Source organism: Pelodiscus sinensis, chromosome 1, assembly GCF_052426305.1.
Source record: "Pelodiscus sinensis isolate ZL-2025 chromosome 1, ASM5242630v1, whole genome shotgun sequence".
NCBI lineage: Eukaryota > Metazoa > Chordata > Testudines > Trionychidae > Pelodiscus > Pelodiscus sinensis.
In genome coordinates, this window is record NC_143052.1 from 16,277,485 (window position 1) to 16,304,348 (window position 26,864).

The 26,864-nt window shown below is 46.2% G+C and overlaps 1 protein-coding gene across 5 annotated transcripts in view; it reads right to left on the reverse strand.

Annotated features, from left to right (window-relative positions):
- FRMD4A (FERM domain containing 4A) overlaps positions 1-26,864 on the reverse strand; it is a 436,582-nt gene that overhangs the window by 307,069 nt on the left and 102,649 nt on the right. The window contains exon 1 of one of the 5 annotated variants that reach the window (XM_075926043.2): positions 18,299-18,836. The exons of 2 other annotated variants lie outside the window; for them this stretch is intronic. In XM_075926043.2, coding sequence (XP_075782158.2) covers positions 18,299-18,391 — 93 coding nt within the window. In that variant the 5' untranslated portion in view covers positions 18,392-18,836. Of the gene's footprint in view, positions 1-18,298; positions 18,838-26,864 lie in introns of those variants that run through there. 2 more of the 5 variants (XM_075926050.2, XM_075926068.2) reach the window with 2 other exon arrangements.

A 26,864-nucleotide genomic window follows, 5' to 3' on the forward strand; every position in this document is an offset into this window, starting at 1 on the left:
GGGAGGGCATGCGGCATGTATGACATGGGAAATAAAAACCCGCATCTGCAGGTCAAACTCATGCCTCATACGTTAGTGAGAGCTTTGACCATAAGGCTGGCTCCTATCTGAACATTTGACTACAGAGCTCTTTGTCGATCCAATTCTCCTACCAGGGATTCTTTGTTAAGATCTGGTCTGTAATATGACCTGTAGAACTTCAAACACTGCGAATTGCAAGTGTCCGGGCAAGATATAATCTATACCTGGCAGGTCTGGTGTGGTGCACAGGCCGTCAATGGCTATTCTTGGCATTGTGGTTCAAAGAAAACTCCTGAAACAAAATCAGGCAATCCATGCAGGTCCTCTACCAACTTACACCAAACCTTGAGTTTCTCTGAGGACTGTGAACCCTCCACTGGCCCAAACTCTGTTTTGTGACAACCTGGGATGACTTATGGTTTCAGCTGGCAGACTTGCCAATGTTGGTTAAATTTGCGTAACGTTTTGGGGTTCCCAAACCAGAAACCCAATGGGGTGTGAACCAAAACAAGCTCACTACTCTTAGGGTACGTCTACACTACAGCGCTAATTCGAACTAACTTAGTTCGAATTAGTTAATTCGAATTAAGCTAATTTGAACTAACGTGTCTAGAACTAAAAACTAGTTCGAATTAGCGTTTTGCTAATTTGAACTAGCATGTCCACATTAAGTGGACCCTGAAACGGGCTTAAGGATGGCCGGAAGCAGCGCCGGCAGGGCATCAGAGGAGGACTTAGAGCGTGGAGATGCTGTCTCAGGCTAGCCAAGGGCTGCGCTTAAAGGGTCCTGACCCCCACCCCGGACAGACAGTTCTCAGGGGTGCCCCGCTTGCAAAGCAGTCCTGGCTTGGAGTGCCCGGACTACCCACACTGGGCACATCACAGCACTCGGCCATCAGATCAGCTGCACTTGCCGCAGGCTGCCATCTGGGGAGAGGGGGCAATTGGGGGGCTGCAGGAGAGCTTCCACACCCAGAAGCCCGCAGAGCCAGCCCAGTCCTCCCCATCGGGGGCTCGTACCCCATTCCTCCCTCACCTCCTTCCACTTACCCTTCCCTAGCCCCTTTTCTTGATGTACAAAATAAAGGACAATTGTGTTCAATAATGGAATCTGTCTTTATTGAACAAAACTGGGGGAGACTGGGAAAAGGAGGTGGGAGAGGGGAAGAGAGAGGGTGGGAGAGGGGAGGGCAACTACAATGATCAGGGGTTGGGAACAGGTCCCATATGAAGAGAGGCTAAAGAGACTGGGACTTTTCAGCTTAGAAAAGAGGAGACAGAGGGGGGACAGGATAGAGGTCTCTAAAAGCAGGAGTGGGGTGGAGAGGGTGCATACTGAAAAGTTCTTCATTAGTTCCCATAAAGAAGGACTAGAGGACACCAAAGGAAAGGAATGGGTAGCAGGCTTCAAACTAGTAACAGAAAGTTCTTTTTCACAAAGCAAAGAGTCAACCTGTGGAACTCCTTGCTGCAGGAGGCTGTGAAGGCTGCAACTAGAACAGAGTTTAAAGGGACGTGAGATCAAGTCATGGAGGTTGGGTCCATGGAGTGCTATTAGCCAGGGGGTAGGAGTGGTGTCCCTGCCCAAGGTTTGTGGAAGGCTGGAGAGGGATGGCACGAGACAAATGGCTTGGTCACTGTCTTCGGTCCATCCCCTCCAGGGTCCCTAGGGTTGGCCGCTGTCGGCAGACAGGCTACTGGGCCTAGATGGACCTTTGGTCTGACCCAGGATGGCCATTGTAAGCTCAGGGCTCAGGGTCGGGGGTCTCAGTGGACCCCCTTGATTCTCTTTCACACCTGCTCCTGGGTGGCCAGCCTGGCAGCTCTCCTGCTCAAGCCGGCCACTTTCCTGTGCCTAGTGCGGAGATCGTGGACGAGGTCCACGATGTCCGCACTAGCCCAGGCGGGTGCCCGGCTCTTGCGGTCCCGGGCAAGCTCCCGGGAACCGCCAGCCTGGTCCCGGGAAGAGGGGGAGGGCTGGGGGGCATTGGGTGGGTGGCTCGATCCATACCAGGTGCAGGGTCTGCTGGCTGGGTGCTGGCAGGCTTGCACCTGGCACGGGCACCGTAGCCAGCCCGTGCCCCTTTAAGGGATCCGGGGCCGGGAGGGGGGCAGTAGAGTTTCCCTGGTGTTGGCCAGAGTGGCCACCAGGGAAACCTGGGGAGGGCTAGCCTCCCACTAGTTCGAATTAAGGGGCTACACACCCCTTAATTCGAACTAGCTAGTTCGAACTAGGCTTAATCCTCGTGGAATGGGGATTACCTAGTTCGAACTAAGCGCTCCGTTAGTTCGAATTAAATTCGAACTAACGGAGCGCTAGTGTAGCGCCTATGAAAGTTAGTTCGAACTAACGTCTGTTAGTTCGAACTAACTTTATAGTGTAGACATACCCTTAGTTATTTGTATTGTTGCAATGTCTCAGGGTGTGTCTAGACTACAGGGTTTTGTTGACAAAACTATACCTGCATCTACACTACCGCTGAGTTCTGTCAACAGAACTCGGCAGTGTTGTTGACAGCGGTAAACCTCATTCTACGAGGAATAACACCTTTTGTCGACAGAGTTCTGTTGACAGAAGGCGTTATTGCATCTACACTGTCCTTTGTGTCTACAGTCTCATGTCAACAAAGTGACTTGCTTTGTTGACAGAACTGGATGTAGTCTAGATGCTCTTTGTCAACAGAAGCTTTGTCGACAGTATCTGTCGACAAAGCCTCTGTCGACAAAAGCCTGTAGTCTAGACATACCCTCAGAGCCCCCATTCCAGAACAGATTCTAACTGTGTTTGGCACGGTAGAATTGCAGAACAAAATGACTAACCCTCAGCCCCAAAGAGCTTAACGGTGCAGTACCTGTTTGTGCCAACCTTGTGCATAAAACCACAGGGAGTTATTCCATAGTCATTGAGTCTCTCTCCTGCCCCAGTTCTGCTTAATACAGGAAATACGGCTTTCCACTGTCTTTGTGGCTCCTTGTATTCTGGGGTGTGTGGGAACTTGCCTGGCACTGGGAATAAATTACAGCAGCGAAGCTCTCCTAGGGTGTGCCTACACAGCAAAGTTATTTCAGAGTAACAGCCGTTATTCCGAAATAACTATACGAGTGTCTACACAGCAATTTGGTTATTTCGAAATTATTTCCAACTTCTGTAAACCTCATTCTATGAAGAATAATGCCTATTGTGAAACAGCTATTTTAAAATAAGGCATGTGTAGACACTCCATTTCTGCTGTTTCGAAATAGGCCCTCACCAGGGCCATTCTAAGTTATTCCTTCTGCGGCTCTATATTGAGATAGCACGTCTACGTTAGGGAAGCCTGCCTCAGACTAATTTTGAGGCTTTCCTGCAACGTAGACGCGCTATTTAAAAATAAGCTATTTTGGAATAACTATTCCAGTATAGCTTATTCCAAAATAACTGTGCAGTGTAGACGTAGCCCTAGGGACCACAGCATCAGCCAGGAATAGCTGGAGCCCAGGAATAGCTGGAGCAAAGGAATAGCTGGAGCACTGCTCTCATCACTGCAGCTACATGTGTATTTTCAGTGCACTAGCTCAGTCAAAGCTAGGATGAGTATGTCTGTTTGAGCTGGAAATGACGCCTTCCAACACCCATGTGGACATACCCTTGAATGTCAACTAAGGTCAATGGGAGCTTTGCCCAAATTGGGACTGCAGCGTTGGCCCCAAATTCACGCTACGTTGGGAAGATCCTTTGTTGCTCTGGTTCTTTATGGACTGTACATGTAGTGCCTGTTTTTCCTGATCACTGGCAGGCGAGGCCAAGAAGCACTAGCATAAAGAGGTCTCTTGTCCGTAACCTCTTATCCTGAAATGAACTAATCAAACCCAGTTAGATGGGGACTGTGCTCGCATTTGGTATTTTCCCATGACACTTTCCCAAGCAGGGCTGAGAGAACATGAGGTCACAACCAACGTATAATAAATTTAAACTAATCTCTTGTGTAATCAGATTATTTTGAAGAACAGCAATGTTTTTATTCTGTGCGCATTTTAACCCCTTTGCTGACAAACCCAAGCATAGAACCAGTTGAGCAATTCACTGAGTTCGCAGGAAAACGTACCCATCAGATCAACATCTCCTGTGCGACTGGACTCCTGCCCTGGATGATGTTGAGTTTTCAGTACCTTAGATATTAAACCATTCAGCCAACGTTATGGCTGCCATTGTTCTCTTATACCATCCAAAAAAGGGGAGAAATCCCCTATAGCCACAGTTGGAAACCGGTTTTTGAGGAGAAACACACATGGGGTTCTAGCCTGTCCTGCCAGTTGTGCCACAGCAGCAACACATCTTGTTTTAGCAAGCGAGTGTGGGTGTGTCTTCTCCAGCCGGAAATGTGAGCCATTCCAAAGTAACGATTGCTGACTTAGGATCTGTGGTCTAGTGATTGGAGGTACCTCTATTTCTGGGTGCTCAGCATGAATTTCCTGGACGGGTCCTGATTTTTCGGAAGAGGATGAGCAAACACCTTCTCAAAACAAGATCCCCTTAAGGGCATCTCAGCTGGGCAGCCCAAAAATATGCCTTTGAATTTGGAATTTGCTCACAGAATTCTGGAGGGAGGGAAAGCAATCGCAACAGGTGCTTTTTAGATAGCATACAATAGTTGTCTTTGTAGGGAGAAGTCACGGGTCTCTTTAGAGTCTCTCCCTCTCTCAATACAAGTAACATGGATAGGCCCCATCTACATCATTGCTTTTAGTTTGTCAGCCCTTTCCCTTTAGACCAAACATCAGAAAATAGGCCACAGTAAATGTCTTGGATTATTATTGACATCATGCAAAACACAGTCAACATGCTTGGGAACAGAAAGGACGCAGGGAGTTAGTGTCTGTTGCAACACCATGCCTGGCCAGTAGATATGGTTGTGATGATTCTGAAGAGAAGGGGCCAGTGCCAGTTGGTATCTCCTTCCACTGGCTTCAACGGAGAGACACCAGTTTACACAAGCAGAGAATCTGGCCCAAGATATTCTGAAAGCACATTTGAAGACATTGACTGAATCCACTTAAACTGAGCCACAGACCCAAATCAACTTTATAGATAAAATGAATAAAGGAAAAGAAATCAATGGCTTCTGTCTTGATTGCTGTTCTTGGCAAGATCCTCCCCACTTTCAACATGATTTTCCCGGGAAGCTGCTTTCATTGGTACCTTGGAACGTTGACAGAACACAGGGATGGCAGGATTACAGCAAAGCCCCCTTGGAAAAAGGAGGTTTCCAGTCATGATGATGGAACTACTCAAACACAGAGACCCTCCCAATCCTGAGTGTGGTTTGCATCAGGAGCTGGGTGTGGTGGCATTCAAGGGAAGACTCTGTAGGGTGAGAAAACAACCCCAGCCATGGGGAGCCCTGAATTTTAACCCTGGCTCTGACAGACACAGGCTGTGTGGCTATGGGCAGCTCTCACCCAGGAATATCTGCTGCCTGCCAAATGGGAATAATGATATTTCTTGACTGTCCTTCTGAGGATCGCAGTGAGGATTAGTGTCCACAGAGCCCCACAAATGCAGGAAGCACAATGTGTGAGGAGGAACCATTTTCAGTGGTGATCTAGAATTAAAAAGCCTCCCTCCTGTCAAGAGATTTTCTTTCAAAAATTGTTCACTCCAGTCACTGCTCGCTAAGACCAGGAGTTGCTCTGAGCCAGGATGCTTCATAGGTCTGGAGAGAGGAGGCTGCTTTTGAAATACTTGCAATTTGATTCCTCTGATGAAAAAAAAAAAATTGCATTACTCTTTGAAGTGGCACAAATGTAAAAAGTTGTGGGCCCTCCTCATCAATCCGAACTATCCAGGTTGTTTCACCTCCTCACTTTGGGAAACATCAAGATCCATTAATGCAACACTGGGGAGGAAGTGTTTTGGGATGTTTCTCATCTAACTGCCAAAGGCTTTGCAACGCAGGTGTGTATAATGCTGTGAGTCTCCGCAGCTCTCACAGGGACAACATGCAACCTCCCAAGTGGAGTAAAGACAATCCAGCTTTCAAATATGAAGAAGGAAGCTCGTCCAATGGAAGATGTTGGGGAGTTTGCTCAGGATGACATGGAAATGAGAAGAAAATCTGCAGCCAGAGGGGCCATTTCTCATTGGTCGCTCTAACGGGAACTTTTTGAACTTGTGCTCTTTGAGCCACTCAAAATACTTACAAGTGAATCTAATCCCACCACATCCATTTGAGTTGGGGGAGGGCAGATTGATAAGGCTTTGTTATGTCTGTTTTACTGCTATACACAGTGAATTTGAGGCTCAAATGGCCACTAATTTTGGGGCCCCCAATTTAGGACAGGTCTTGTCCTGGTTGTGTCAGAGGGGCCGATCACCCATATCTCCAATGGAATCCATGGGAACTGCAAGCTCTCAGCACCTCTGAAAATAAGGCACCCCAAACTGGAGGCAGCCCAAATTAGTAGCCACTTCATAAAATTGCTGTAAAAAAAAACACACAATGGAAAATGGAACGCAAGTTCCTTACTCATAGGGACTGAGTCTCTGTCATCAGTGCAAAATGAGGGCAATCAATGCACTTGGCATTGTGATTTGGCAGCCTTTGATATTCATTTGCATGGATGCAAATGCCACTATACAAGGTGCGAAGCAACATATAATTAGGACCTTTGTGCCCTGCTTTCACTGCTAGATGCACATTTGCTACACCATGCTACATTTTACTAGATGGATAAGCCATAACGTATCCAGGATGGGGCACAGATACCAGCAGTGGGGTCTGAGAACAGCAGCAGCATTCAGTCTCTTGGCTAAAAGTATTTATAATCTGAGTATAAACAAAGCCCTGCTGCTATTAAATCAAGAAACTATGTAAACTACAAGATCACCTTTGCAGCCATGTAGACTGGGTGGTTCTGAAAAGGGAGCCTCCAGTAAGGTGTTAATACGAGACATTGCTTTGGGAAACACTGACCTATGAAGGATATGAACTACAACACCCTTCATAGCAGAGTTTCTCTTTACAAAAGGACTGTTTGGTTTGCAGCCCTTCAGCGGGCAGGGAGGGCGCTCCCAAACACTGTGATTGGGCTGACAGGAGACAAGAACATAGGGATGTGAATGGCTAAGCATTATCGGGTGATACCAGTTACAGTTAAATCAGCAACCCCGCCAGGCTGGAGCAGCCTCCCGCTTGCCCCCATTTAAGCAGTTAACTGGCTAAACATAACGTTTAACCCATTAACTGATTAAACAGGATTTTACATCCCTAGCTCTAAAGACAATTATAACTGAAACTTGTGTGGTATGGAAATCTCAAAAAGTCAGATCCTTCCTACATATAACTGCTTTAACTACAGGTTTCCTGCCCTGATTTATTGTTTCACAAGGAATTTACATAATATATGATGGTGCAGTATCTGTCGGAAAACAGACATAGTTTTCCAGTCACACTCCAAACTGAGTTTGCTTTTACATGGTTGTTGGAAACTAAGACAAGGTTAAACTTCATTTAAGAGACTTGCTTACTTATTTCAAATCTCACAGAACCCTAATTATACCTTCTAAATATACACACAAAGTACAGCTGGGTTGCAGAGTATGTTCGCGTGACTAAATCACATCATTTGTAGCCCATTATCTTTTCAAAAGCTTTCCATGCAATATCTTTGGGATGCAGAAACTAATTGCATTCTTTGACTCATGTAAATTAGAGAGCTTGATTCATGGAGAGGAGGTACAAACAAGACAAAATATGGTACAAGAATTGCACATTTCCATCTGCCAGTGCAATATAAAGACAACCACCATTTCAATGATTATTTATATGTTCAGGCATGGAAGGTCAGATCCAATCCAGATTACATAAGTTTAGCATAGCGCATGACAGGATGGATGCATTGGTTGCATGGTATTACATTTTTCAACATCCAAAATATAACACCTGGGGGATATTTAAATGTGTTTCGAGGTAAATCTGAGTTGCAGATAACAATATTCTTAAAACCAACTTGCCAATGAGCAAGCAAAACAAACCAACAAAACCAGATGAAAGAAGAGACCAACTTTCTGATACCAATGGCAAATGATGAGCTATCTTGCCAGTATAGCCTCTCTTGTCATGGCATTTTATCACTTTTTGCTTCTGGGACCAAAATTGGAGTTGGTGTAAATTCACCAACATCAATGGAAATGCCTCTACTTACACTAGTCCTATACTTGGCCTTTGATGTTGGCCAGTAGCCAAGTTGAAAAATCATGGAGGGAAAAAATGAGTCTCACCTTTTTAAACCTTAAAAAAAAAGTTGAATAAAGTTTTGGCTTGGCTTCTTACTTTTCTCCAAATCCGTGTGCCCCTCCTTGGATGTTCATTAAAAAAACAACAACAACAAACAAACAAAAACCAGGCTAGACAGTATCCTGACATGAAGGGAGAAGGATTTTCCAAGAAAATAAGAAGTAAAAAAACACTCAATCATCCTTGGTTCCTAAATTCAAGAACCATGAAAATGGATCTCCTATAACAGTCCAAGGTCAGTGGGAACTAGAGTGACCCAAACGAGGGCTTTCAAAACCAGTTGTGGCCTTCTCTAATGCATGTACAATGGATGGATCAGGCCTGTTCTGAATTTGGACTAAACTATAGACAAGTCTGGGGGCTTATGTGTAAGTCAGATCCTTTAAAAACACAACCCAAAGCACCTCTGTACAGCTCTTCACCGTCAATCATCCCCGCAGGAAGTACAGTCTTCATATGAAAGAGTATTTCTGGGTGACTTCCCTGATGTCTCTGGGGCTAAGGGTAGAACCTGAAGGTAGCCAGGGGCTGTGCAAGCCAACTGGAATGCCAGAGCTTTCTGCTGGTATTAGAGATGTATAAGAAACATGAATGGTAGTATCATACTGATAGATGGCACTACAATCCTTTTAATTGGACTTATTACCAGCCTTGAAAAATCTGGATAATTCAGTTGAATTTCAGTTATGGTGAGGCCTATTTTAGCAGAACCCTAACACTGATCTCTGTAAAGTTCACCCATCTCAGGTTATTAGCTCATGCTCTTGCATTATTAACTTGCCTACCTTTTAGGGGGCAAAAATCAGGAACCATTCCTGATATTTTTTTCACAGAGAAGTCTATTTTGATTTGTTACACCTCTTGGAAGTGTCATAAAATATAACATCTTTCAACTAACTATGGGTGATCCACTCACTTGGATGCCTAGGGATGGGTCAAATTTCACCAGCTCCTCTAAAATTCTCACGCACAAGTCAGAAAAAATAAACATCAGATAAAACTGATGCTTCAGCAGTCATAAGTGGCGTTCAAATCAGAGCGCTATATTGGTGACAATTTTAATCAGCTAATCCTCCTCCTTGGTTTCCTTTGATACACAATTATTTATCTTCCAATGCTAGAGAATAATTCATTGCTAATAATGCATGTCACAAAATATTGCATATTTTTAATCTATTCAGGTATTCCATACTTCTCACCATCAGATCTGAGCACCTTGCAAGAAAAAACTATTGAAGTTCATGGCCACAAAATTCTGTCTCTTCTTCCAGACAATTCCTCCACTGAATTATCCAAAAATTATTAGTTCTCCCATTATTTGACTAGCTCTGTTGCAGAGGGCACATTTTCCACACACTTCACAGCAGACATTCGGGCAAAGTCCACTAAATAAGCAAAAGGCTTTAAGCGTGATGTTTTGAACGTTTGCATTTAAGTGACTTCAGTTGTGCTCTGGAAGGGTCAGTTTATCTCGACATCTACCGTATTTTCCGGCGTATAAGGCTACTGGGCGTATAAGACGACCCCCTAATTTTTTAGTTAAAAGATAGGTTTTCGTCTTATACCCCAGCGCCCCTCCGCCTCCCCGGCTTTGCTCCCGGTGTCCCTGGTCTGCTGGAGACGGTCCCCAGCAGACCAGAGGCACCGGGAGCAAAGCCGCAGCGGCGGCGGGGTCCCGCGCCTCTGAGGCTTTGCCAGAGCAAAGCCTCAGAAGCGCGGCACCCCGCCGCCGCTGCGGCTTTGCTCCCGGTGCCTCTGGTCTGCTGGGGACCGTCTCCAGCAGACCAGGGACACCGGGAGCAAAGCCTCTGAGGACGCCCTGGCAGCGGGACAGCCCCGGCGCGCCTGGGCTGCCCCGCCGCTGGAGCCCCTCCGCAGCTTTGCAAAGCCTTGGGGGAAGCCGGCGGCGGGGCATCCCGGGCGCGCCTGGGCTGCCCTGCCGCCTGTATACCCGGTGTATAAGACGACCCCCGATTTTTGGGGGATGTTTTTTAGCATCAAAAGTCGTCTTATACGCCGGAAAATACGGTACACTAGGACCTTAGTCCAAAATAACCCCTCCCCCATGTTTGAATTAGTAAGCGGTGTTGCAGAATTCAAACTCTGAACTCATGCTTTTCATCAGGAATAACACAAATTCCAAACTTGTAAAGTCAATATAAGATAAGTGTAGATGCTCCAATGCCACTACTAATTGGCCTCCGGGAGGCCTCCCACAGCTCTCCAGCATGCTTTCTGGGGTTCTGAATCTGCAGTAGTGTGCCCTCATTAACAGAGTCTGCCTTGAACTAATTTTGATGCTTCCCCATAGCGAGGACACACAAGTTCGAATTTGTTAAACAGGGAGTTCTTAAGTCGAATTTAGTAATTTCGAAATAATTTCCTAGTGTACACAAGGCCTTGGAGAACTTGCTTTGTGGTGGGGCCTGCTCTGTTGCTGATGCCATTGCTCAGCTATACTCAGCTATACTGTATGAAAGAGTTTTACAGCCAAGCAACACAACCTAGCAAGAATTCCACACACAAAAAACCAAAACCACCCCATCTTTTGTACTTGGATAGACTCCTTCTGCAGCTTTTGGTACCAAAGGCTGTGTGATGGGGTGTCTAGGGTTGCCAGGTGTCCAGTTTTGAACCGGACAGTCCGGTATTTGAGCTTTCTGTCCGGGAAACAAATTGAGAAAATACCAGACATATAAATGTCTGGTATTTTCTAATTAAGTAAGTTTTATTGTTATCAGAAGTATCAGTACGAAGTTATGTACTGCCTGGCTGGTAGACACGCTCACGCATGTGAGTGTGTCTACCAGCCAGGCAGTACTCAGCTACGCAGTAGAAAGGAGGGGGCGGGGGTGAGGGCGGGGCAGGATGGATTCCCCGAGGCTGGACTTGCCTGTGTGCCCCACTGGAACCGTGCGCAGGATGGGCAGCACCCCGGAATCTGTGTGCGCCTGGGTCAGCCCTGCTCCCCGCCGCCAGCTGGTTCCCCCTGGCCAGCCCTGCTCCCCCTGACCCCCCTCCTGGCCAGCCCTGCTCCTTGCCGGCTGGTCCCTGCCCCCCTGGATATGCCCCTGCCAGTCCCGCTCCACCCAACACCCTCCCGGCCAGTCCCACTCCCCTCCCAGCCACCTCTCCCCCGCATTCTGAGATCACATGTGTCCGGTATTTTTTTGAAACCCATCTGTCCACCCCCCATAAGGCCTGAAGGGGCAAATTAAGCTACTTAACCTTAGGCTACACTTGGAGGAACCCCAGAGAGTGCTAAGACTAATGGCTAATGAAGTTCAGCTGGGCAGGATCTATAATGAGAGGAAGTTGGTAGACTGCAAGGGAGGAAACCTGCATACTACCAGATACAAGTGGAAAGAGTAAGAAGGAGCAGCAAGGGCTGGGAGAATAGATGCACAGAGATGCTGGGTTGAGGGTCCCCGGACTGGAACCTGGTGTAGAAGGCAGGCCCAGTTTCCCCGACAAGTCACTTCACTGCTGGAGTAACACACAAGAGGTAGCCCAGTTGGGGGCAGTTGGAAGCAGACTCTGTAGATATCCTGGAAGTAAGAACTTTATGAGATTTAGCTGGAAGGCTATGCCATGAAGAGGACAGAGCTGCAGCTTCCTGTGCATAAGAGGCCAGGGCGAAACTGAGGGGAACAATAGACTGATTAATGGCAGGAAATGGTATCTAACCAGGTGACAGAGCTAATTCTCTGGAGACACAAGGAGACACCACAGAGTGGTTAGTAAAGTGGACATGAACGAGGCAATTTTTTATTTTGCTAGACAAAATATAAGGAACCAGTCAATGGACTAGGAGAGTTATATTGCCAGTAGACAGTACAACAGCAGCATATTTGGGGGCAAGAATGGATGGCTCAATTACTTAAAGGGAAATGGACAATAAATACCATTCTTCCTTCTCCAAGAGCAAAGGTTACCATAAGCCAGCAGAACAGCGTGGGAAAATATGCCGTGGAGTTAGCCTGTGAAGCAGAGACTGAATCTCAGTCTCTGAGTTTTCTCTTCTCAAGAGAAAAATATTTATAGAAGGAATGAGGCCTCCTCCAGCATGCTAATGTATCTGTGATAACATGGGAGCTGAAGCTGACTTGTCGCGGTCATTTCTTTGCTGGCTGCTTTTAATGGTAATAAATATCCACTTCAGGATTTATCTTTGTGGGGTTACGTTTTAAAGTGATACTCTGAATGACTACGCATGGATGTACCTTTGGAATAGAGGGATCTTAGACATCACACCAAATCCTGCAGACAATTACAGGGATGTAAATCCAGTATGACATCAGTGGAGTTACTGCTGATTTACATCTGAGCTATTGACAGCAGAGTTCTGGCATGCGGTTCAGAGGCACCTGGCTGCTTTCTAAATTCTTCGTTTATCCTTAGCAGCTGCAACATGGGAAGATTCTAGAAGTCCAGCTGCTAATAGGCACATCAGAATAAAATGCCAACAGGGCTAGACTGGCATAATTCAGGATAGCGCCATTGACTTCCACTGAAATCAGTGGAGTTGTATTGATTTATACCAGCTGAGGAGCCTGGATAAAAACTGTCGCATCTCATTTAAAACTACAGTTCCAACATTGTCTCTGAGCGACCTTCATTTCTTTCAGTCTTGTTGTGGTTCTTATATGAAATCCTTCATTTAACCTTGAGACTGCCTTTTCTTTTCTCACAGTCACTGGAGTATCACCCTTCAAGTTCTAAATGAATAGGAGGCGGCAGACTTTGCTATAGATGCGTGCTTTGCTTTCTGTCTGAAGGAACAATACCCTGCCTATGTGTTCAGAGTGATATTCCAGCAGCTAGAAAACAGCTGATTAAGCCTTGAAATGATGAATCAAAAGGTGCTCTTACACAACTCCTTGCCATAGTGGAAATAGAAACTTCATTGGAACGGGCATTTATTTGGCTGCTTATATATTAACAACATGCCAGAGATCTTCCTCTCACTCCCTGGCCCATATACCTAATAAAGATGTCTGGGAACTATTATAGTCATAGAATCCTCACAAGTAACTACGTATATTATGTAGTTAATCACTAAATATAAGGCTTATGGGGGAACAAGGGGCCTATGACAGAAGGATGGTTTTATGAGTGTGGTACTGGAATCTGTTCAGTAGAGCTGGATTCATCGCCTAGCTATGACACTGACTTCTGCATGACTGTAGCTTAAGTTATTACCTCTGTGGCTTAAGTTCTCTCTGTGGCTTAAGTTCTCCTATAGTAAAATAGGCCATGTGTTCACTACGCAGAAAATTGATGCTGCCGCTGGTGATCTTCTGGGGTTCGATTTAGTGTGTCTGGTGAAGACCTGCTAAATCGAGCTCAAAGGGCATCCCTGCCGGCATCCAGTACTCCTCCTTTTGCAAGGAGTAAGGGAAGCCAACAGGAGCATTTGCTCCCGTCGGCCTCCCACTGTCTGGACAGCGCAGAAACTCTATTTAAGATAAGTCGACGCCAGTTACGTAATTAATGTAGCTTGAGTTGCATATCTTAATTCAACCTTCCACTGTAGCATAGACCAGGCCATAGGGTTTGTATGTGCCAACCTTGATCTCTTTTATCTATTATCTATCTAAGCATGTATACTCTTTGAGGCAGGATCATCTGTTCCTATGTGTCTGTGCAACACCTAGCATAAAGATGCCTTCACTTTGGTTGGTGGCTTCTGGGAGTTATTGTAACCAGGACAATGCTGATGTGAGGTGCAGACAGTAGATGAAAGAAGAGATAAGTCCTCCAGCAAATACATTCCTTCTCAGAATATTTATTTCATTTGTGTTTTACCTGCTCTCCCAGCAGCGTTATAAGGTGCCACTACATACTTTGACTGAAAAAATAAATAAACCAATCTGGGATTACCCAGTGGGGATGAGCGAAATAAAACCATTTTCATTCATTTTAAAATACCAACCACTGAGACTGATCCTATGCTTGTCCACGTAAAGAGAGCCATCAAAAGTATTCCACACTGCTGGTTTTGACACTGCCACTGGTGTTCACTCTTTCTTTATCTAAATATACGATGTAGTTTCAGAGAGCTCCTCTAAACCAGCAGACAACTAAGAAACTGTATTAGCACTGATGTTGCCTCATACATTCATATTAGTGTCGCTATGGAGCACAGTGAAAAGTGAGTTAGGAGAGGAGCTTGCATAAGTCACGTCAAGCTGTGCTGTAGATGAGTTATGACCCTCCACCTCACTTGCAGACAGCTATGATTTATGCAGTATGGAATGTCTTACTCCCCATATTTTCTCATCATGTATGTACACCCATGTGCCGGTGGGTGGGTGATGTACATGCATGTACTGGACCATACAGCGAAGAGTATGTTCCAGTTGTTACCAAATAATTAGCTATTATTAAGTTCCTTGCACTCACTTTCAAGGCTCTTGGCCTCTTGTCTGCTCACTTGTCCGCTCTTGTTGCTCCCAGACGCTTCTGCTCAGCTAACAACGCCAACCTAGTCCACCTGTTCACCAGCTTCTCATGAAGACATTTCTGCACCTTCTTCAACAATGTCCTTCCACCCAGGGGCCCTGATTGGTAAGGCCCTATACTCCTTCTCCAAGACACAACATGGCTGCAATGCAATCAACCAAGTAAAGAAGCTGGGTTCTATGTGTTTATATTTAAATGGCATGTGAATTTACACGAACGACCCCTATCTATTGTATCTCACTCCCTTCCATCTTCTTGTCTCAGGTCTTGTCTGTCATAGGCCCTCCTCTGCCACACAGGAGCTCCTCAAATGTATGCACATAGAGACTTCTCAGCCTTAGCAGAAATCTCTTGCCAGACAGAAGAGTCTGTGACTCAGGCTGTAGTGTGAAGAGCAGTGGCTACTTCCCCAATATCTGTGCTGTAGAATACCTTCTGTGAGTGGGTAAGGAGGAGGGGGAGAGGGGTAAGGAGTGGCAGGAGCTCTGAGTGATGACCAGCACTGGAAAGAGAAGCCCGTGGACTCTTCTGTCTGGCAAGAGATTTCTGCTAAGGCTCAGAAGTCTCTATATGCATAAAACACCTCAGCACAATAAAAAGTCCCACAAGGATAATAAAACAAATGGACTCCGATGCTCTGCTGCGTTGAGGCTCAGATCTGCATGTCTATGAACGGCAGTGCTCATTAGAGCAGCCCAGGGGCTGCTCTCACTTTGGGGTTTGGTCCCATAATCTGGCCATACCTCCTCCCTGCCCCACGACTGAGTAGGGCAGTTGTTGCTGGGCTGAATAAGTCAGCTGAGAGCTCACCCGTGCTGGGAGAATTAGCAATTATTTGAAGCAGAACAGAATTTTAAAGCAGTGCCTGAGTTTTTAGCTTCAGTTAATGCATGCAGTCTTGTAATCGCAACCATGAAGTCACAAGACACTTTCCCCCTCTTGTGCAACTGGGGTCAGGAAATAAAATTCCTGCTCCTGTGAGCCAGACCCTTATTACATATCTCAGGAGCTGGAGGGTAGACCTGGCCTGAGAAAAAAGGCCCGGAAGAGCTCGGATCTACAGACTTCGGCTTCTGTGGCTCAAAATAGCAGTCAAGACATCCTGTGGGGCTGGAGCTTGGGCTCTGAAACCTGGCGAGGGGAGTGGATCTCAGAGCCTAAACAGAAAAGTCTGTCCAGTTACTTTTACCCCGTAGCATGAGCCCAAGTCTGAAGACCCCAACCCTAAGGCGGCCTGCTGTGTTTTTTTGTGGTGTAGATGGTACTTACCCTTGGGAATCTTTCCTTGCTGTTTCTGCCTGAGCCACTTATTGTACAATGATCTGGGTAGGTGGGCCCCTGTTACCTTACAGAGCCCTAAAAAAGCCAAAAGGGGCTGCTGAAAGCACAAGGCTCTTTCTGCATAGACCACATTGCAGGATTAGGGCCTATTTCTATTAGTAGAGTGCAGGCCCATCACTTGGGGGGTGGCGAGGGAGGGGCAAAGGCAGCAGCTGTCCTGGAGCCTGGTGATTTAAAAGGGCTTGGGACTTTATGCCACTGCTATAGTGGTAATTGCAGCAGCTAGAGTCCTAGGCCTTTGAAATTGCCACCAGAGCTCCGGGTGGTGAGCTCTAGATGGCGATGAAGAGCTGGCTGGGGAAGGCTAGCCCCAGTCCCACCCCTTCTGCCTGAGGCCCTGACCTCCCAGAGCCATCCCTTCACCCTGCCCAGTGCCCTGTGAAGTCTGCCGGCTGTCCTGGTAGAGCGTACATATGCATGTATGTGCACGGGCATACTCTACATTTTATCCTATATTAACTCGTAGGAGCCCCAATCATGACTCAGATCCTCTCTGTGCTCGGCACTGTACAAACACAGAACAAAGAGATAGCTCTTGCCCCAAAGACAGAGAAGACCTGACCCAGTAATTCTTACGTGACTACTCCTTATTCATACACATAGGCCCCTTGACTCCATTAGGAATCAAGGGTCTTTCCCCAATTTCCAACAGCAAGACTTAAATTTGTTAAAGCCAAAATTTAACGTGGGAAACATCTATGAATGCCATCTATGTAAGCCAAGGCAACCAGCTTATAAGGGGAGCTTTTCACAATCTGATCATATAGACAGGGCTGACTTATAAATACGTCACACTCCATTAATCAGTTGAGAGTTATGTTCCTCTGGTCTCAATCATGCTCCGCCACAAAAAAGCCAAGAATACGCAAAGGGTGCTCGTGCACATTAACTGAGCAACATCTAAGTGCTGCAAGACACACCAGGCTGGGTAGTTATTGTACGCACACGCAGGGTAGACTTCATCTCCCTCAGTTGTCACGGCACTTCCATCTGAACTTTGAAGTCTTCTGGGTTTTGGACAGTTCACATTGGGGTTAATCCATGATTTAAAAGCAGCCTTTCATTTTCATTAGCTCCAACACACATCTGTCCTCTTTGGTCTCCGTAAGTGCAATGGTATCAGTTAGCTGAGATGCTTTTTTTTACTATGGCCATTTTATCATTTCTGTCATTCCTCAAAGCTCAGGGGCTCTCATTCCCCTGGCTCAAAGCGCCACAGCCAACTATAGGTGCTCTCAGGAAATTAGCTATGCAGTTACGAGGCTAGCCCTATTGTTGTAAAATATCAAATGATAGCCAGCATCTTCAGAACCAATGAGGCATGTTCTTAAAACCACTAAAACACTTCTCTAGCTTCTAAGTGTCACTTTGCCAAGCACTATCACAGAGTGAAGCCTCTCTTACTCAATGCTAAAAATGCAGGAAGGCTCTGAGAAACAACTTTTCATGATTCCTTAATGAGCACTTGCATGTCTGACACTTTCCCAGTGACCTGCTCCTAGCCGCTCAGTGGAAACAGGAAAGCAACAACGCCTTGTCTAACTTGCCACACCTCCGCCCTGGCCATCGGATTTATCCAGGGATGATTATCTAGGTGTTATCACATTGCCTTCAGTAGTACTGACTGCTGCAAGGACATCATCTCACATATGCTTATTTACTGGTGTGCCTCATATAACACCCATGAATACTAATTCACTTCTATATATCACTGCTTGTGTTGGTTACTACGCTGCATTATCATATTGCATCTACTCCTATTGATTCCTGCTGTACATCAGTATACAGCTCCTGCTAACACTGATTACCAGACATCCTACAGACTGCACTAGTATGGATTACTATCCTGCATTCTCATAGTCTCTGACTAGTATTCATTACTAGGAATTATCCTATGAATGCCACTAGCATTGATTACCACCATGCATTATTATGACGTTTCTGCCTACTATTGATTACTACACAGTATCATATAGCACCTACTAGCACTGATTTCCATCATACATTAACATATAGGCTCTGACTCATCCTAATGACTATACATCATCAAACAGGTCTCACTAGTACTGACTTCCACACATTATCACATAGTGCCCACTGGTACTCATTACTCATCGTTAAAAGATGATGGCTATACAATAGGACCATCTCCATTCTCTGGGGCATTTACTCAGTACAAAGAAATCATAGCTTACCCTTTCCACACTGTGTCTTCTTAGTGATCCATATGATATTTTGAACAAAAGTCTTCGGGTCCTACCAGGAGTCACTGCTGTCTGCACTACCATCGTGTAGAGCTCACTCCGCGCGTGTGTGTTGAGAGCAGAAAGGAGCTTCCTTTGAAACAACTTCCAGTTCCCTGCAGATTTCCCAAATACCAAATAGCTGAGTGGGTTTTTACTTTAGACCATGTGAGTCAAGATGTAGCTTGCTTGGAAGGAAGGAAAAAAAATCCCTGCAATCTTAACAACATGTTTTAAGCAGCATATCTTTAGCTGCCTTCTGTGTCGCTCCGTGTAGTTTGCTCAGCAGGATCACTGTGCCACAGAGGTGGAAGAATTAAGCTTCTGGGGAGACTGTTCCAAAAATGTCAACCTCGCTTCTTGTAGCTACAGATGGTAACCAGGTCAGTTGTCTAATCAAAGCTCTATCAGACTTATACATTTCGTCACGTGACAGCAGACCCCTCTCGTTTGCTGTACAGTAGATCACATGTTCACCTTAAAAAGAATATCTGGTGTATCACCATCTGGTGCGGAGATTAATGTTAAATCCTACATTCAGATATTACTCTCTACTAGTCATAGGGAAGCACATACAGAGTAATTGGACTTTAAAGGATTCTCCAGGCTGCTCAGTTAATACCCCGCCCCCACACACACTCACACCAGACTGTGTAGTATTGTCTGGCACAGTGCATATTATTTGTGTGCGCACAGTGCACATTTATGTACACACATTATACACAATAACTACTAATGCACACGTGTGTCAGTAGGAACATATAAAAGTCATATGCCCATTTTAAAGAGTTTCTGCTACTTTCACTTTTGCTAAAAGAGTAAGTTCACTGGACTTTACTGTCACACACGCTGCACAGAATCAGTGTCTTAATGTGTATTGCTACTTTCTCTTAGAACATTAGAAGACGATCACATTTTCATTCACAGACCATAAAAGAGGATTGACACAATCTCCATTGTTTTATTGGTGCAGAGGCAATTTGAGATTTGGGAAATCTCATTCAGTTTCTGCAAACACCATGGAATATTGCAAAGCAAATATATGTGATTTAACAATTGTTTTTAAGTTCTATTCTGTATTTTCACATTCTCTTATAGGAACTAGGCCAGATCTGGTTTTGAATTAACCTGTGCAAATCGAGAAGGACTTCATCAACTTCATGGCATTTTTCTGATTTTACTTGGTCTAATAGAACAGAAAGTGGTTGATGGGTCTTTCCTTAGATCAGTCCAGTTTTTGCCAAATATCTGAAAAGGTTCTGAGATTAAGCTCTTCTGTTATGGATAATGGTCAATTTAATGTGTTACTTCTTTTTTTTTCTGGTTTGGGGTTGGTTTTTTTTGGTTCAAGTCTAAAAGCCAAAAGGGAAGTGCTAAGAATGTGGCCTGCAGCACACCATATATAACAAAGAGAAAAGAATGGATCTGTCCAGCATATGTGCATGCATTGAAGGCAGTGAAAAAAAAAAGGAAAAGAAAAAGCAGTCGCTTAATGTGGGAAATTCCAAATATTAAAAACAATCGGCCTTTGTTCGTAATTAGTTCCATATGTATGTTGCCAAATAGAGCGAGAGAGACAGGAAAAGATGGAAATGTCTTAAGCATGGCTGACAGATATAGATTCTTTCTAGAGACTAGGGATAGAGTTACAGACTTTGACTCAACTTTTATGTTTTTAAATAAAAGAGTGCTTTTTTCACGATCGTTAAAAATCCTTCTCCAATGACGACCATGTCCCTGTTTGAAGGAACCAAACATGAAAGGCCAGATGCTGTTCTTGCTGATGCCAAAAACTGAGGAGTCACTCCACCGACATCAATAGAATTTCTTCAGGTTTACACCAGTGTAAATAAGACTAGGAAGCTGGGAATTCTGCCTCAGGATGAGTCATGTCTGAGCTACAGCCTTGGGCTTTCAACCATAAAATGTACAGCAGGGCTAGCAGAGATCTCTCCAGTAAACTAATTTAAGGAGTTGTGTTCTTGGGGTTCCTACCTACATCATTCCCATTATACCTTACCTACTTTCTCCTAACATTTCTGCAGTGAAGGTGCAAATGATATTCCTGGATGAGTCATCTGCAGTGATTGGACCCAAGACATGTTCTTAAGGGAAGAGCCTTTATGGCCTGAGCCGGAGGACCAGCTCCATTCAGGGCCAATTAGAGGGAAGGCCAGGAGGGCCATTTGGCCTAGGCCTCAGGCTCACAGAAGGCCTCAAATTTAGATACTTGTTAATTTTTTGGCTAGATTTTTCCTCAATCATTAGTGCATTTGCACAGAAATAAACTGTGAAATAAAAAAAAATCAAATTATTCTCACTCTTTTTTGGTGCCTTATTTCGTTTTCATCATTTTTTATTTTTATTATGGCTAGGGGCCTCCAAAGCTGGAAGTGGCCTGAGCCTCTCTGGACCTCTGAGAGGGCCTGGCTCCTTTAGCCCAGAAGCAGTAGACTCAGCCTTTCAATGTGGACTGGCCACTAGGGTCAAAGACTCTCACTCGGGGCCAGCCTTACAGGTGGGCAACCACCTGGGGAACCACGGTTGGGGCAAGGAGTGGAGCAGGCCAAGAGTGTGAGGCCATGGAAGGGAGCTCAGGGCAAATGGGAGGAAGAAGCAGCAGGGACCTGGGGCAACAGGAGTAGATGACTGCCAATTACATATTTGTCCAGGGTGCCATTTCCCCTAAGGCTGGCCCTGGTTCCACTGCGTTACCATAGTCCCTAACAGTAATTAAGTGCCTCCCTAGCTAGCCGTGAGGGCAGGGTCAGCTTGTTAAATCTACAGATTTCCCAGATGCTTTTGTAGAGGTTTAGGGGCTTGTCAAGCTAGATACATTTGGAAATAGTTTCCCCTGGAATTTAAAGCATACTGCCTCCCCAAGAGCGACGAGGAGTCCTGTGGCACCTTATAGACTATGCTCCTACACTTCAGTTAGTCTATAAGGTGCCACAGGACTCCTCGTCGCTTTTGCAGATTCAGACTAACACGGCTACCCCTCTGATACTTGCCTCCCCAAGGTTGACAGAATAGAATCTACTATATATTTGAGAGCGTCGTCTGTCTGTCTGTCTGTTCAAGAGCTAGGAGCAACACATTTGTTATGCATTTGTTATGCAGCTTCCTTTTATCATAACTTAAAGCGACGTAAGAGTTTGGTTGAGCCAGGAAAATGGGATGTGCCCAGAATGGGATTGCTTCTCATAAAACCACACTGAAAAGAGACAGAATCACCTAGGGCTGGTGAATGGTGCCCCCCTTCCCCATCCGGGGCTGACCCAGCCCTGAGCTTCCCACCCCACTATGTGTTCTCTTTAGAGAGGGTGATTCGTACTGAGAGGTTGCTGGCTGTTCCCCTGTCTCATGGAGCGAGAGGAAAGTACCCCTTTTGCTGCATTCTTCATTCTGGAGGAGTGCAGGGGCAGACAAGCTGTCACTTTGCTCTTGCTTACTGACATGGACAGGAAGGGGGAAGAGCAAGTGTAAACACCACCAAGTGGATTTGACCTGGGACCTCTGAAGCAGAGTATAGGAGCCTCTACCCTCTGAGCTAAAAGCCAGCTGGCTCCCAGCCCATGCTGTAGAGGTCTCTCGGTCTTAACTGTTGCTGTGGTCTAGGTACCACTTGCATTGCTCAGTAACCACACTAGGTGTGTGGGTTACATAAGCAGTCCTGGTACCAATCTTGGAGGGGAGGGGCTTTGGCCCCCTCATCTTCTGACCCCCACTCTTCCCACCCACTCCCTATACACACACTCACAGAGTCGCCTGCCCAGAGCTCCTCTTCAGCCCCTAACCCTGACTCCGACCAACAGTCAGCTCCCCTAGCCCCCCACCCATGGACCAGCTCAGTGTAGATAGCCAGGCAGGAGGAGTAATCCAGGGACTCTTTATTCTGTTTGAGGGTGGTGGTTTGTTGGTGTGGATTTAGGGGAATTTGCCATATATGTAGCACCCTCAGCTTGCTCTATTCATTGTACCTCCCTGACGGTGGGTTTTTGGGAGCATAAATGGGTAACTGCTGTGTAAGAGACTCGGTTGAAAAACTAATGCAGTTTCAGTAGCGTTGGAGAGATGGAACTCCGTGCATCCCCTCAAGGGGAGAACCCCCTTTATAAAGGGAGAACCCCACACGCTCTATCTGACTCCAGATTTGTGCATCAGTCAGATACTTCATTTAGCACACTGGTAAAGTTAAGAAACTTTTCCTTAAATCTAGCCTAAACCGTAGAGATAAAACCCCTGGTAAAACAGAGTGGGAAAATCAAATGAAAGCAAACCCAAACTCTACTTCAATGGAGCATCCTGACTTGGCTCCCCACAAGACCCACAACAGAGACTCTGAGGTATTTACTAACTGCTGAAAGAGGAAACTGTTTAAACGAAACGGAGGCTCTCCAGCGCTAATTGCAGGCTGCGAGGAACAGTGGTTTGTGGTAACGACGCATCACACAGAATTACATTCCAATCTATTAGTATTTCAGGCTTGACATCTTCTTGTCCTTGATGAAAAGGAGAAAGAAAATAATTTACTGCTGCAAAATGCATGAGCGCATGCTACATGTGGAACGTGAGAGTCAAATTTCAGGGCAGCAAAATGCCCAGTGGAGATCGGGAAATGGAAAGTGGTGATGGCACTAGCATAAATTGCAACACAATGTGCTGTATTGATCCTCTCTCAATAACAGCTGCATTTGGAAAAAAACTATCCAGAGAAAAACCATCAAAAGGACTGGTTTTCAGAAGCGCTATGCATTTGTTGGGGGGAGGAAAAGAGGGGTATTCCTCACACGGATTATGAAAGGGTTAATATAGGGCCAAAATTACCAGGAGGACTCAGCCCAGGAGCATAACCAGGACAGGTTCTTATTGCAAATCACATTTCTAACTTGTATCAGAGGAGTAGTCATGTTAGTCTGAATCTGCAAACGCGGCGAGGAGTCCTGTGGCACCTTATAGACTAACCAAAGTGTTGGAGCATAAGCTTTCGTGGGCAAAGACCCAATTCGTTAAATGCATGTAGTGGAAATTTCGAGAGGCAGGTATAAATATGCAGGCCAGAATCAGGCTAGAGATGACAAGGTGGATCCAACCAGGGAGGATGAGGCCCACTTCTACTGATCTGGAGGTGTGAATACCAAGAGAGGAGAAGCTGCTTTTGTAGTTAGCTAGCCATTCATTTTGTAGTTAGCTAGCTCATGTAGTTAGCTAGCCATTCATTCATGTAGCCATTCCACTACATGCATCTGACGAAGTGGGTCTTGCCCACGAAAGCTTATGCTCCAACACTTCAGTTAGTCTATAAGGTGCCACAGGACTCTTCGCCGCTATTTCTAACTTGGTTTTAGCAGGGGGGAAAGAAGTAACACCTGTGTTACTTTTGTAAAAGGAACACACAGTGGCTCCTCTAAAGGGGGTGTGGTCATTTAAATCTCCTGCACAGGAAGCAGCCTTGATTTGATCGTGGGGATTCCATGGGCGTGGAGGAGGAGCCTCTGGCTATGCTGGCTGGAATGGCCAGAAGGAGGCTAGCTAGTGTGAGAGCTGGATATCCGATTAGGCCCAACGGGCACGTGCCTTGGAGTGCCGAAAAAAAGTGGGTTAAAAGTTTCATTTTTTATGGAAACACAAAGGTCAGCAGCAGGTGGGGGAGTGCTGAAGATGCTGTGCCTAAGGGGGCATGCGATGTAAATCTGTCCCATGGTGCAGTGTCCTGGCCCCACCTGTCTTGGTGAGAACATGTCGTGTGTAGCATGTGTTTTGAGATGGTATCCCATAGCCTACCCAGTGATACTCTGCTCTGGGCAAGCATGGTGCTATTGGCTGTGCACGGCCTGCCTATATGGCTCATCTCTAGGAGCCTGCTTTTAACTTTCGACAGGCAAACAAGTGCAGTGGAATTAGCCTTCATTGATTTGCACACTATGGGAAGAAATCCTGAAGGCTCACTCTCCATTCCCCTTTCTATGAGACTTGAAAAGCAGAGAGGAATGCAGATCTGCAGTGCTAGATAATGTAGATTAGTGCCTGATGTGCACTAATATGCAGAGAAAATTCTTCCTTCACCATCCAGTTACACCATCCCTCGCTCAGCTAATCTGGGCAATCCGTGTCCTTTGTGATTAAACTAACCAGCAAGTTAGGATGTATAAAGACAGCAGCTGTAACAAGCCTAGTTAAGAGGCTGCAGGTCAGAGTGAATGTGAAGCCCAGCACCGGACATGAATGAAAACTTTTGTTCCGTCACCTTACCGCTTGTGCAGCATGTCCACAGTGCACGTTGGTTGCTTCTACAGTCGATCCAGATGTCTCATGGCTGCTCGATGTTGTATAACACAGCAGTAACTTTCACAGGTTGAAGTTCACTGGCACATAGGCAGGGCTGGGAGACATGGGCCTAGTCCAACAATCTGAAATCCAGGATCTCTTGAGATCTGGGGAAGTTTGGATCCAGACCTGAAGCACCCTGGGTCATCTGCACTCTAAAGCATGAAGCAGAGGCCCAGATGGGACACAGGACTGGAAAGACCCACTTTAGGACAAAGAAGAATGGGGAAGCAGGCCTGCCAACAGGGGGAGAAAAGAGGGAAGTTGCCCTGGGGCCCAGCCATTCAAAGAGGCCCAGGGTTCCTGGCTGCCTGCCGCCGCTGCTGTTGCAGTATAAATCGCCACTGGCGCACCACTCGTTCCAGGGGGCTCTAAGGGGGAGGGGGTGGAGGAGAATGGCATGCTCCAGGAGGCACAGAGAGCTGGCTGTCCCAGCCCTACCCCTTTCAATGAGGTCCTGCCCCTTCCAGGAGTGTGGAACTCCCTCCCCCCACCTTGCCTATGGAGCCTGTTAGCGCCCGTCAGAAAGGAGGACTGTCCTGTAGTTAGGACACTAGCTGGAGACCTAGGGTACGTCTAGACTACCGCATTTTGTCGACGGAAGTTTTGTCGACAGATACTGTCGACAAAACTTCCGTCGACAAAGAGCGTCCAGACACATTGAGTTCTGTCGACAAAGCAAGCTGCTTTGTCGACAGAACTCCGTAGTCTGGACGCAATGTTACAGGCAATAACGCCTTCTGTCGACAGAGTTCTGTCGACAGAAGGTGTTATGCCTCGTAAAATGAGGTATACCAGCGTCGACAAAACTGCTGAGTTCTGTCGACGTTATGTCGACAGAACTCAGCGGTAGTGTAGACGCTGGTATAGTTTTGTCGACAAAAGTCCACTTTTGTCGACAAAACTAGGTAGTCTAGACACACCCCTAGATTCAAGTCCCTGCTGTGTGTCAGGCTTTCTGTACAACCTTTGCCAAGTAACACGACCTCTTTGTGCCTCAGTTCTCCACAGCAACATGGGGGATATCGGTACTTCCTTCTCCCCTATTGGAGTGTTGTAGTGATGCATTTAAAATGGTGAGGTGCTCAGGTACCAAGCAGCTGGGGCCCACAAGAGGACATAAGAAAACTGGGCAAGAGAGAGCAGGAGATGTCTGGATGGTATGTCCAAGGCAAACTAAGAATGAGCACTTCTAGGATCTTTTAACTGAGTTTGTGCTAGGCTGACAGGGGTTCAGTTGCTGGGATTTGCTGAGAAAGGGTATGTCTACACTACCCTCCTAGTTCGAACTAGGAGGGTAATGTAGGCATACCGCACTTGCAAATGAAGCCCGGGATTTGAATTTCCCGGGCTTCATTTGCATAAGCGGGGAGCCGCCACTTTTAAAACCCCGCTGGTTCGAACCCGGTGCCGCGCGGCTACACGGGGCTCGAACTAGGTAGTTCGAACTAGGATTCCTAGTGGAACGAGGTGTACCGGTAGTTCGGAATAGGAATCCTAGTTCGAACTACCTAGTTCGAGCCCCGCGTAGCTGCGCTGCACGGGGTTCGAACCAGCGGGGTTTTAAAAGTGGCAGCTCCCCGCTTATGCAAATGAAGCCCGGGAAATTCAAATCCCGGGCTTCATTTGCAAGTGCGGTATGCCTACATTACCCTGCTAGTTCGAACTAGCGGGGAGTGTAGACATACCCAAAGGGTGGAAGAGGGGGAGGGCAAAAAGCATAATCTCAAATGGAGACCTATATTGAACCTCTCCTTCCTACTGGCCCAGTCTGCGAGGTGAGACTTCAGTGGTGGGGAGTGGCTGCAGGAGGCACTTGCAATGGTGCAGGAATAGAGTCTAGAGAAGTGAACACGGGGAATTCCCCAGAGGGCCTACCAAGCTAGCCAGAGGCTGTTTTGGTGAGAGGCTACTGGCCAAACTTCTTTATCACTGAAGGTATTAGTGGTTGTCCGCATTATATCTGAAGAATTTTTCCTGTGCATATACAGTCATTTTCCTTCAGTTTTACTGTCTGTAGGTCAATCCTTGGTCTCCAGTCCTTTAGGGCTTACTTGTACATACTTAACCTATGGTTTATATAATAAAAGTTAAGAATAATTTAGTTGTACTATTTTCCCACGTAAGCGGGAGGACTAGTAATGAATTAGGGAGGGAAGTTGTCGGACACAAGTGCCCTGGAGAGATGCAT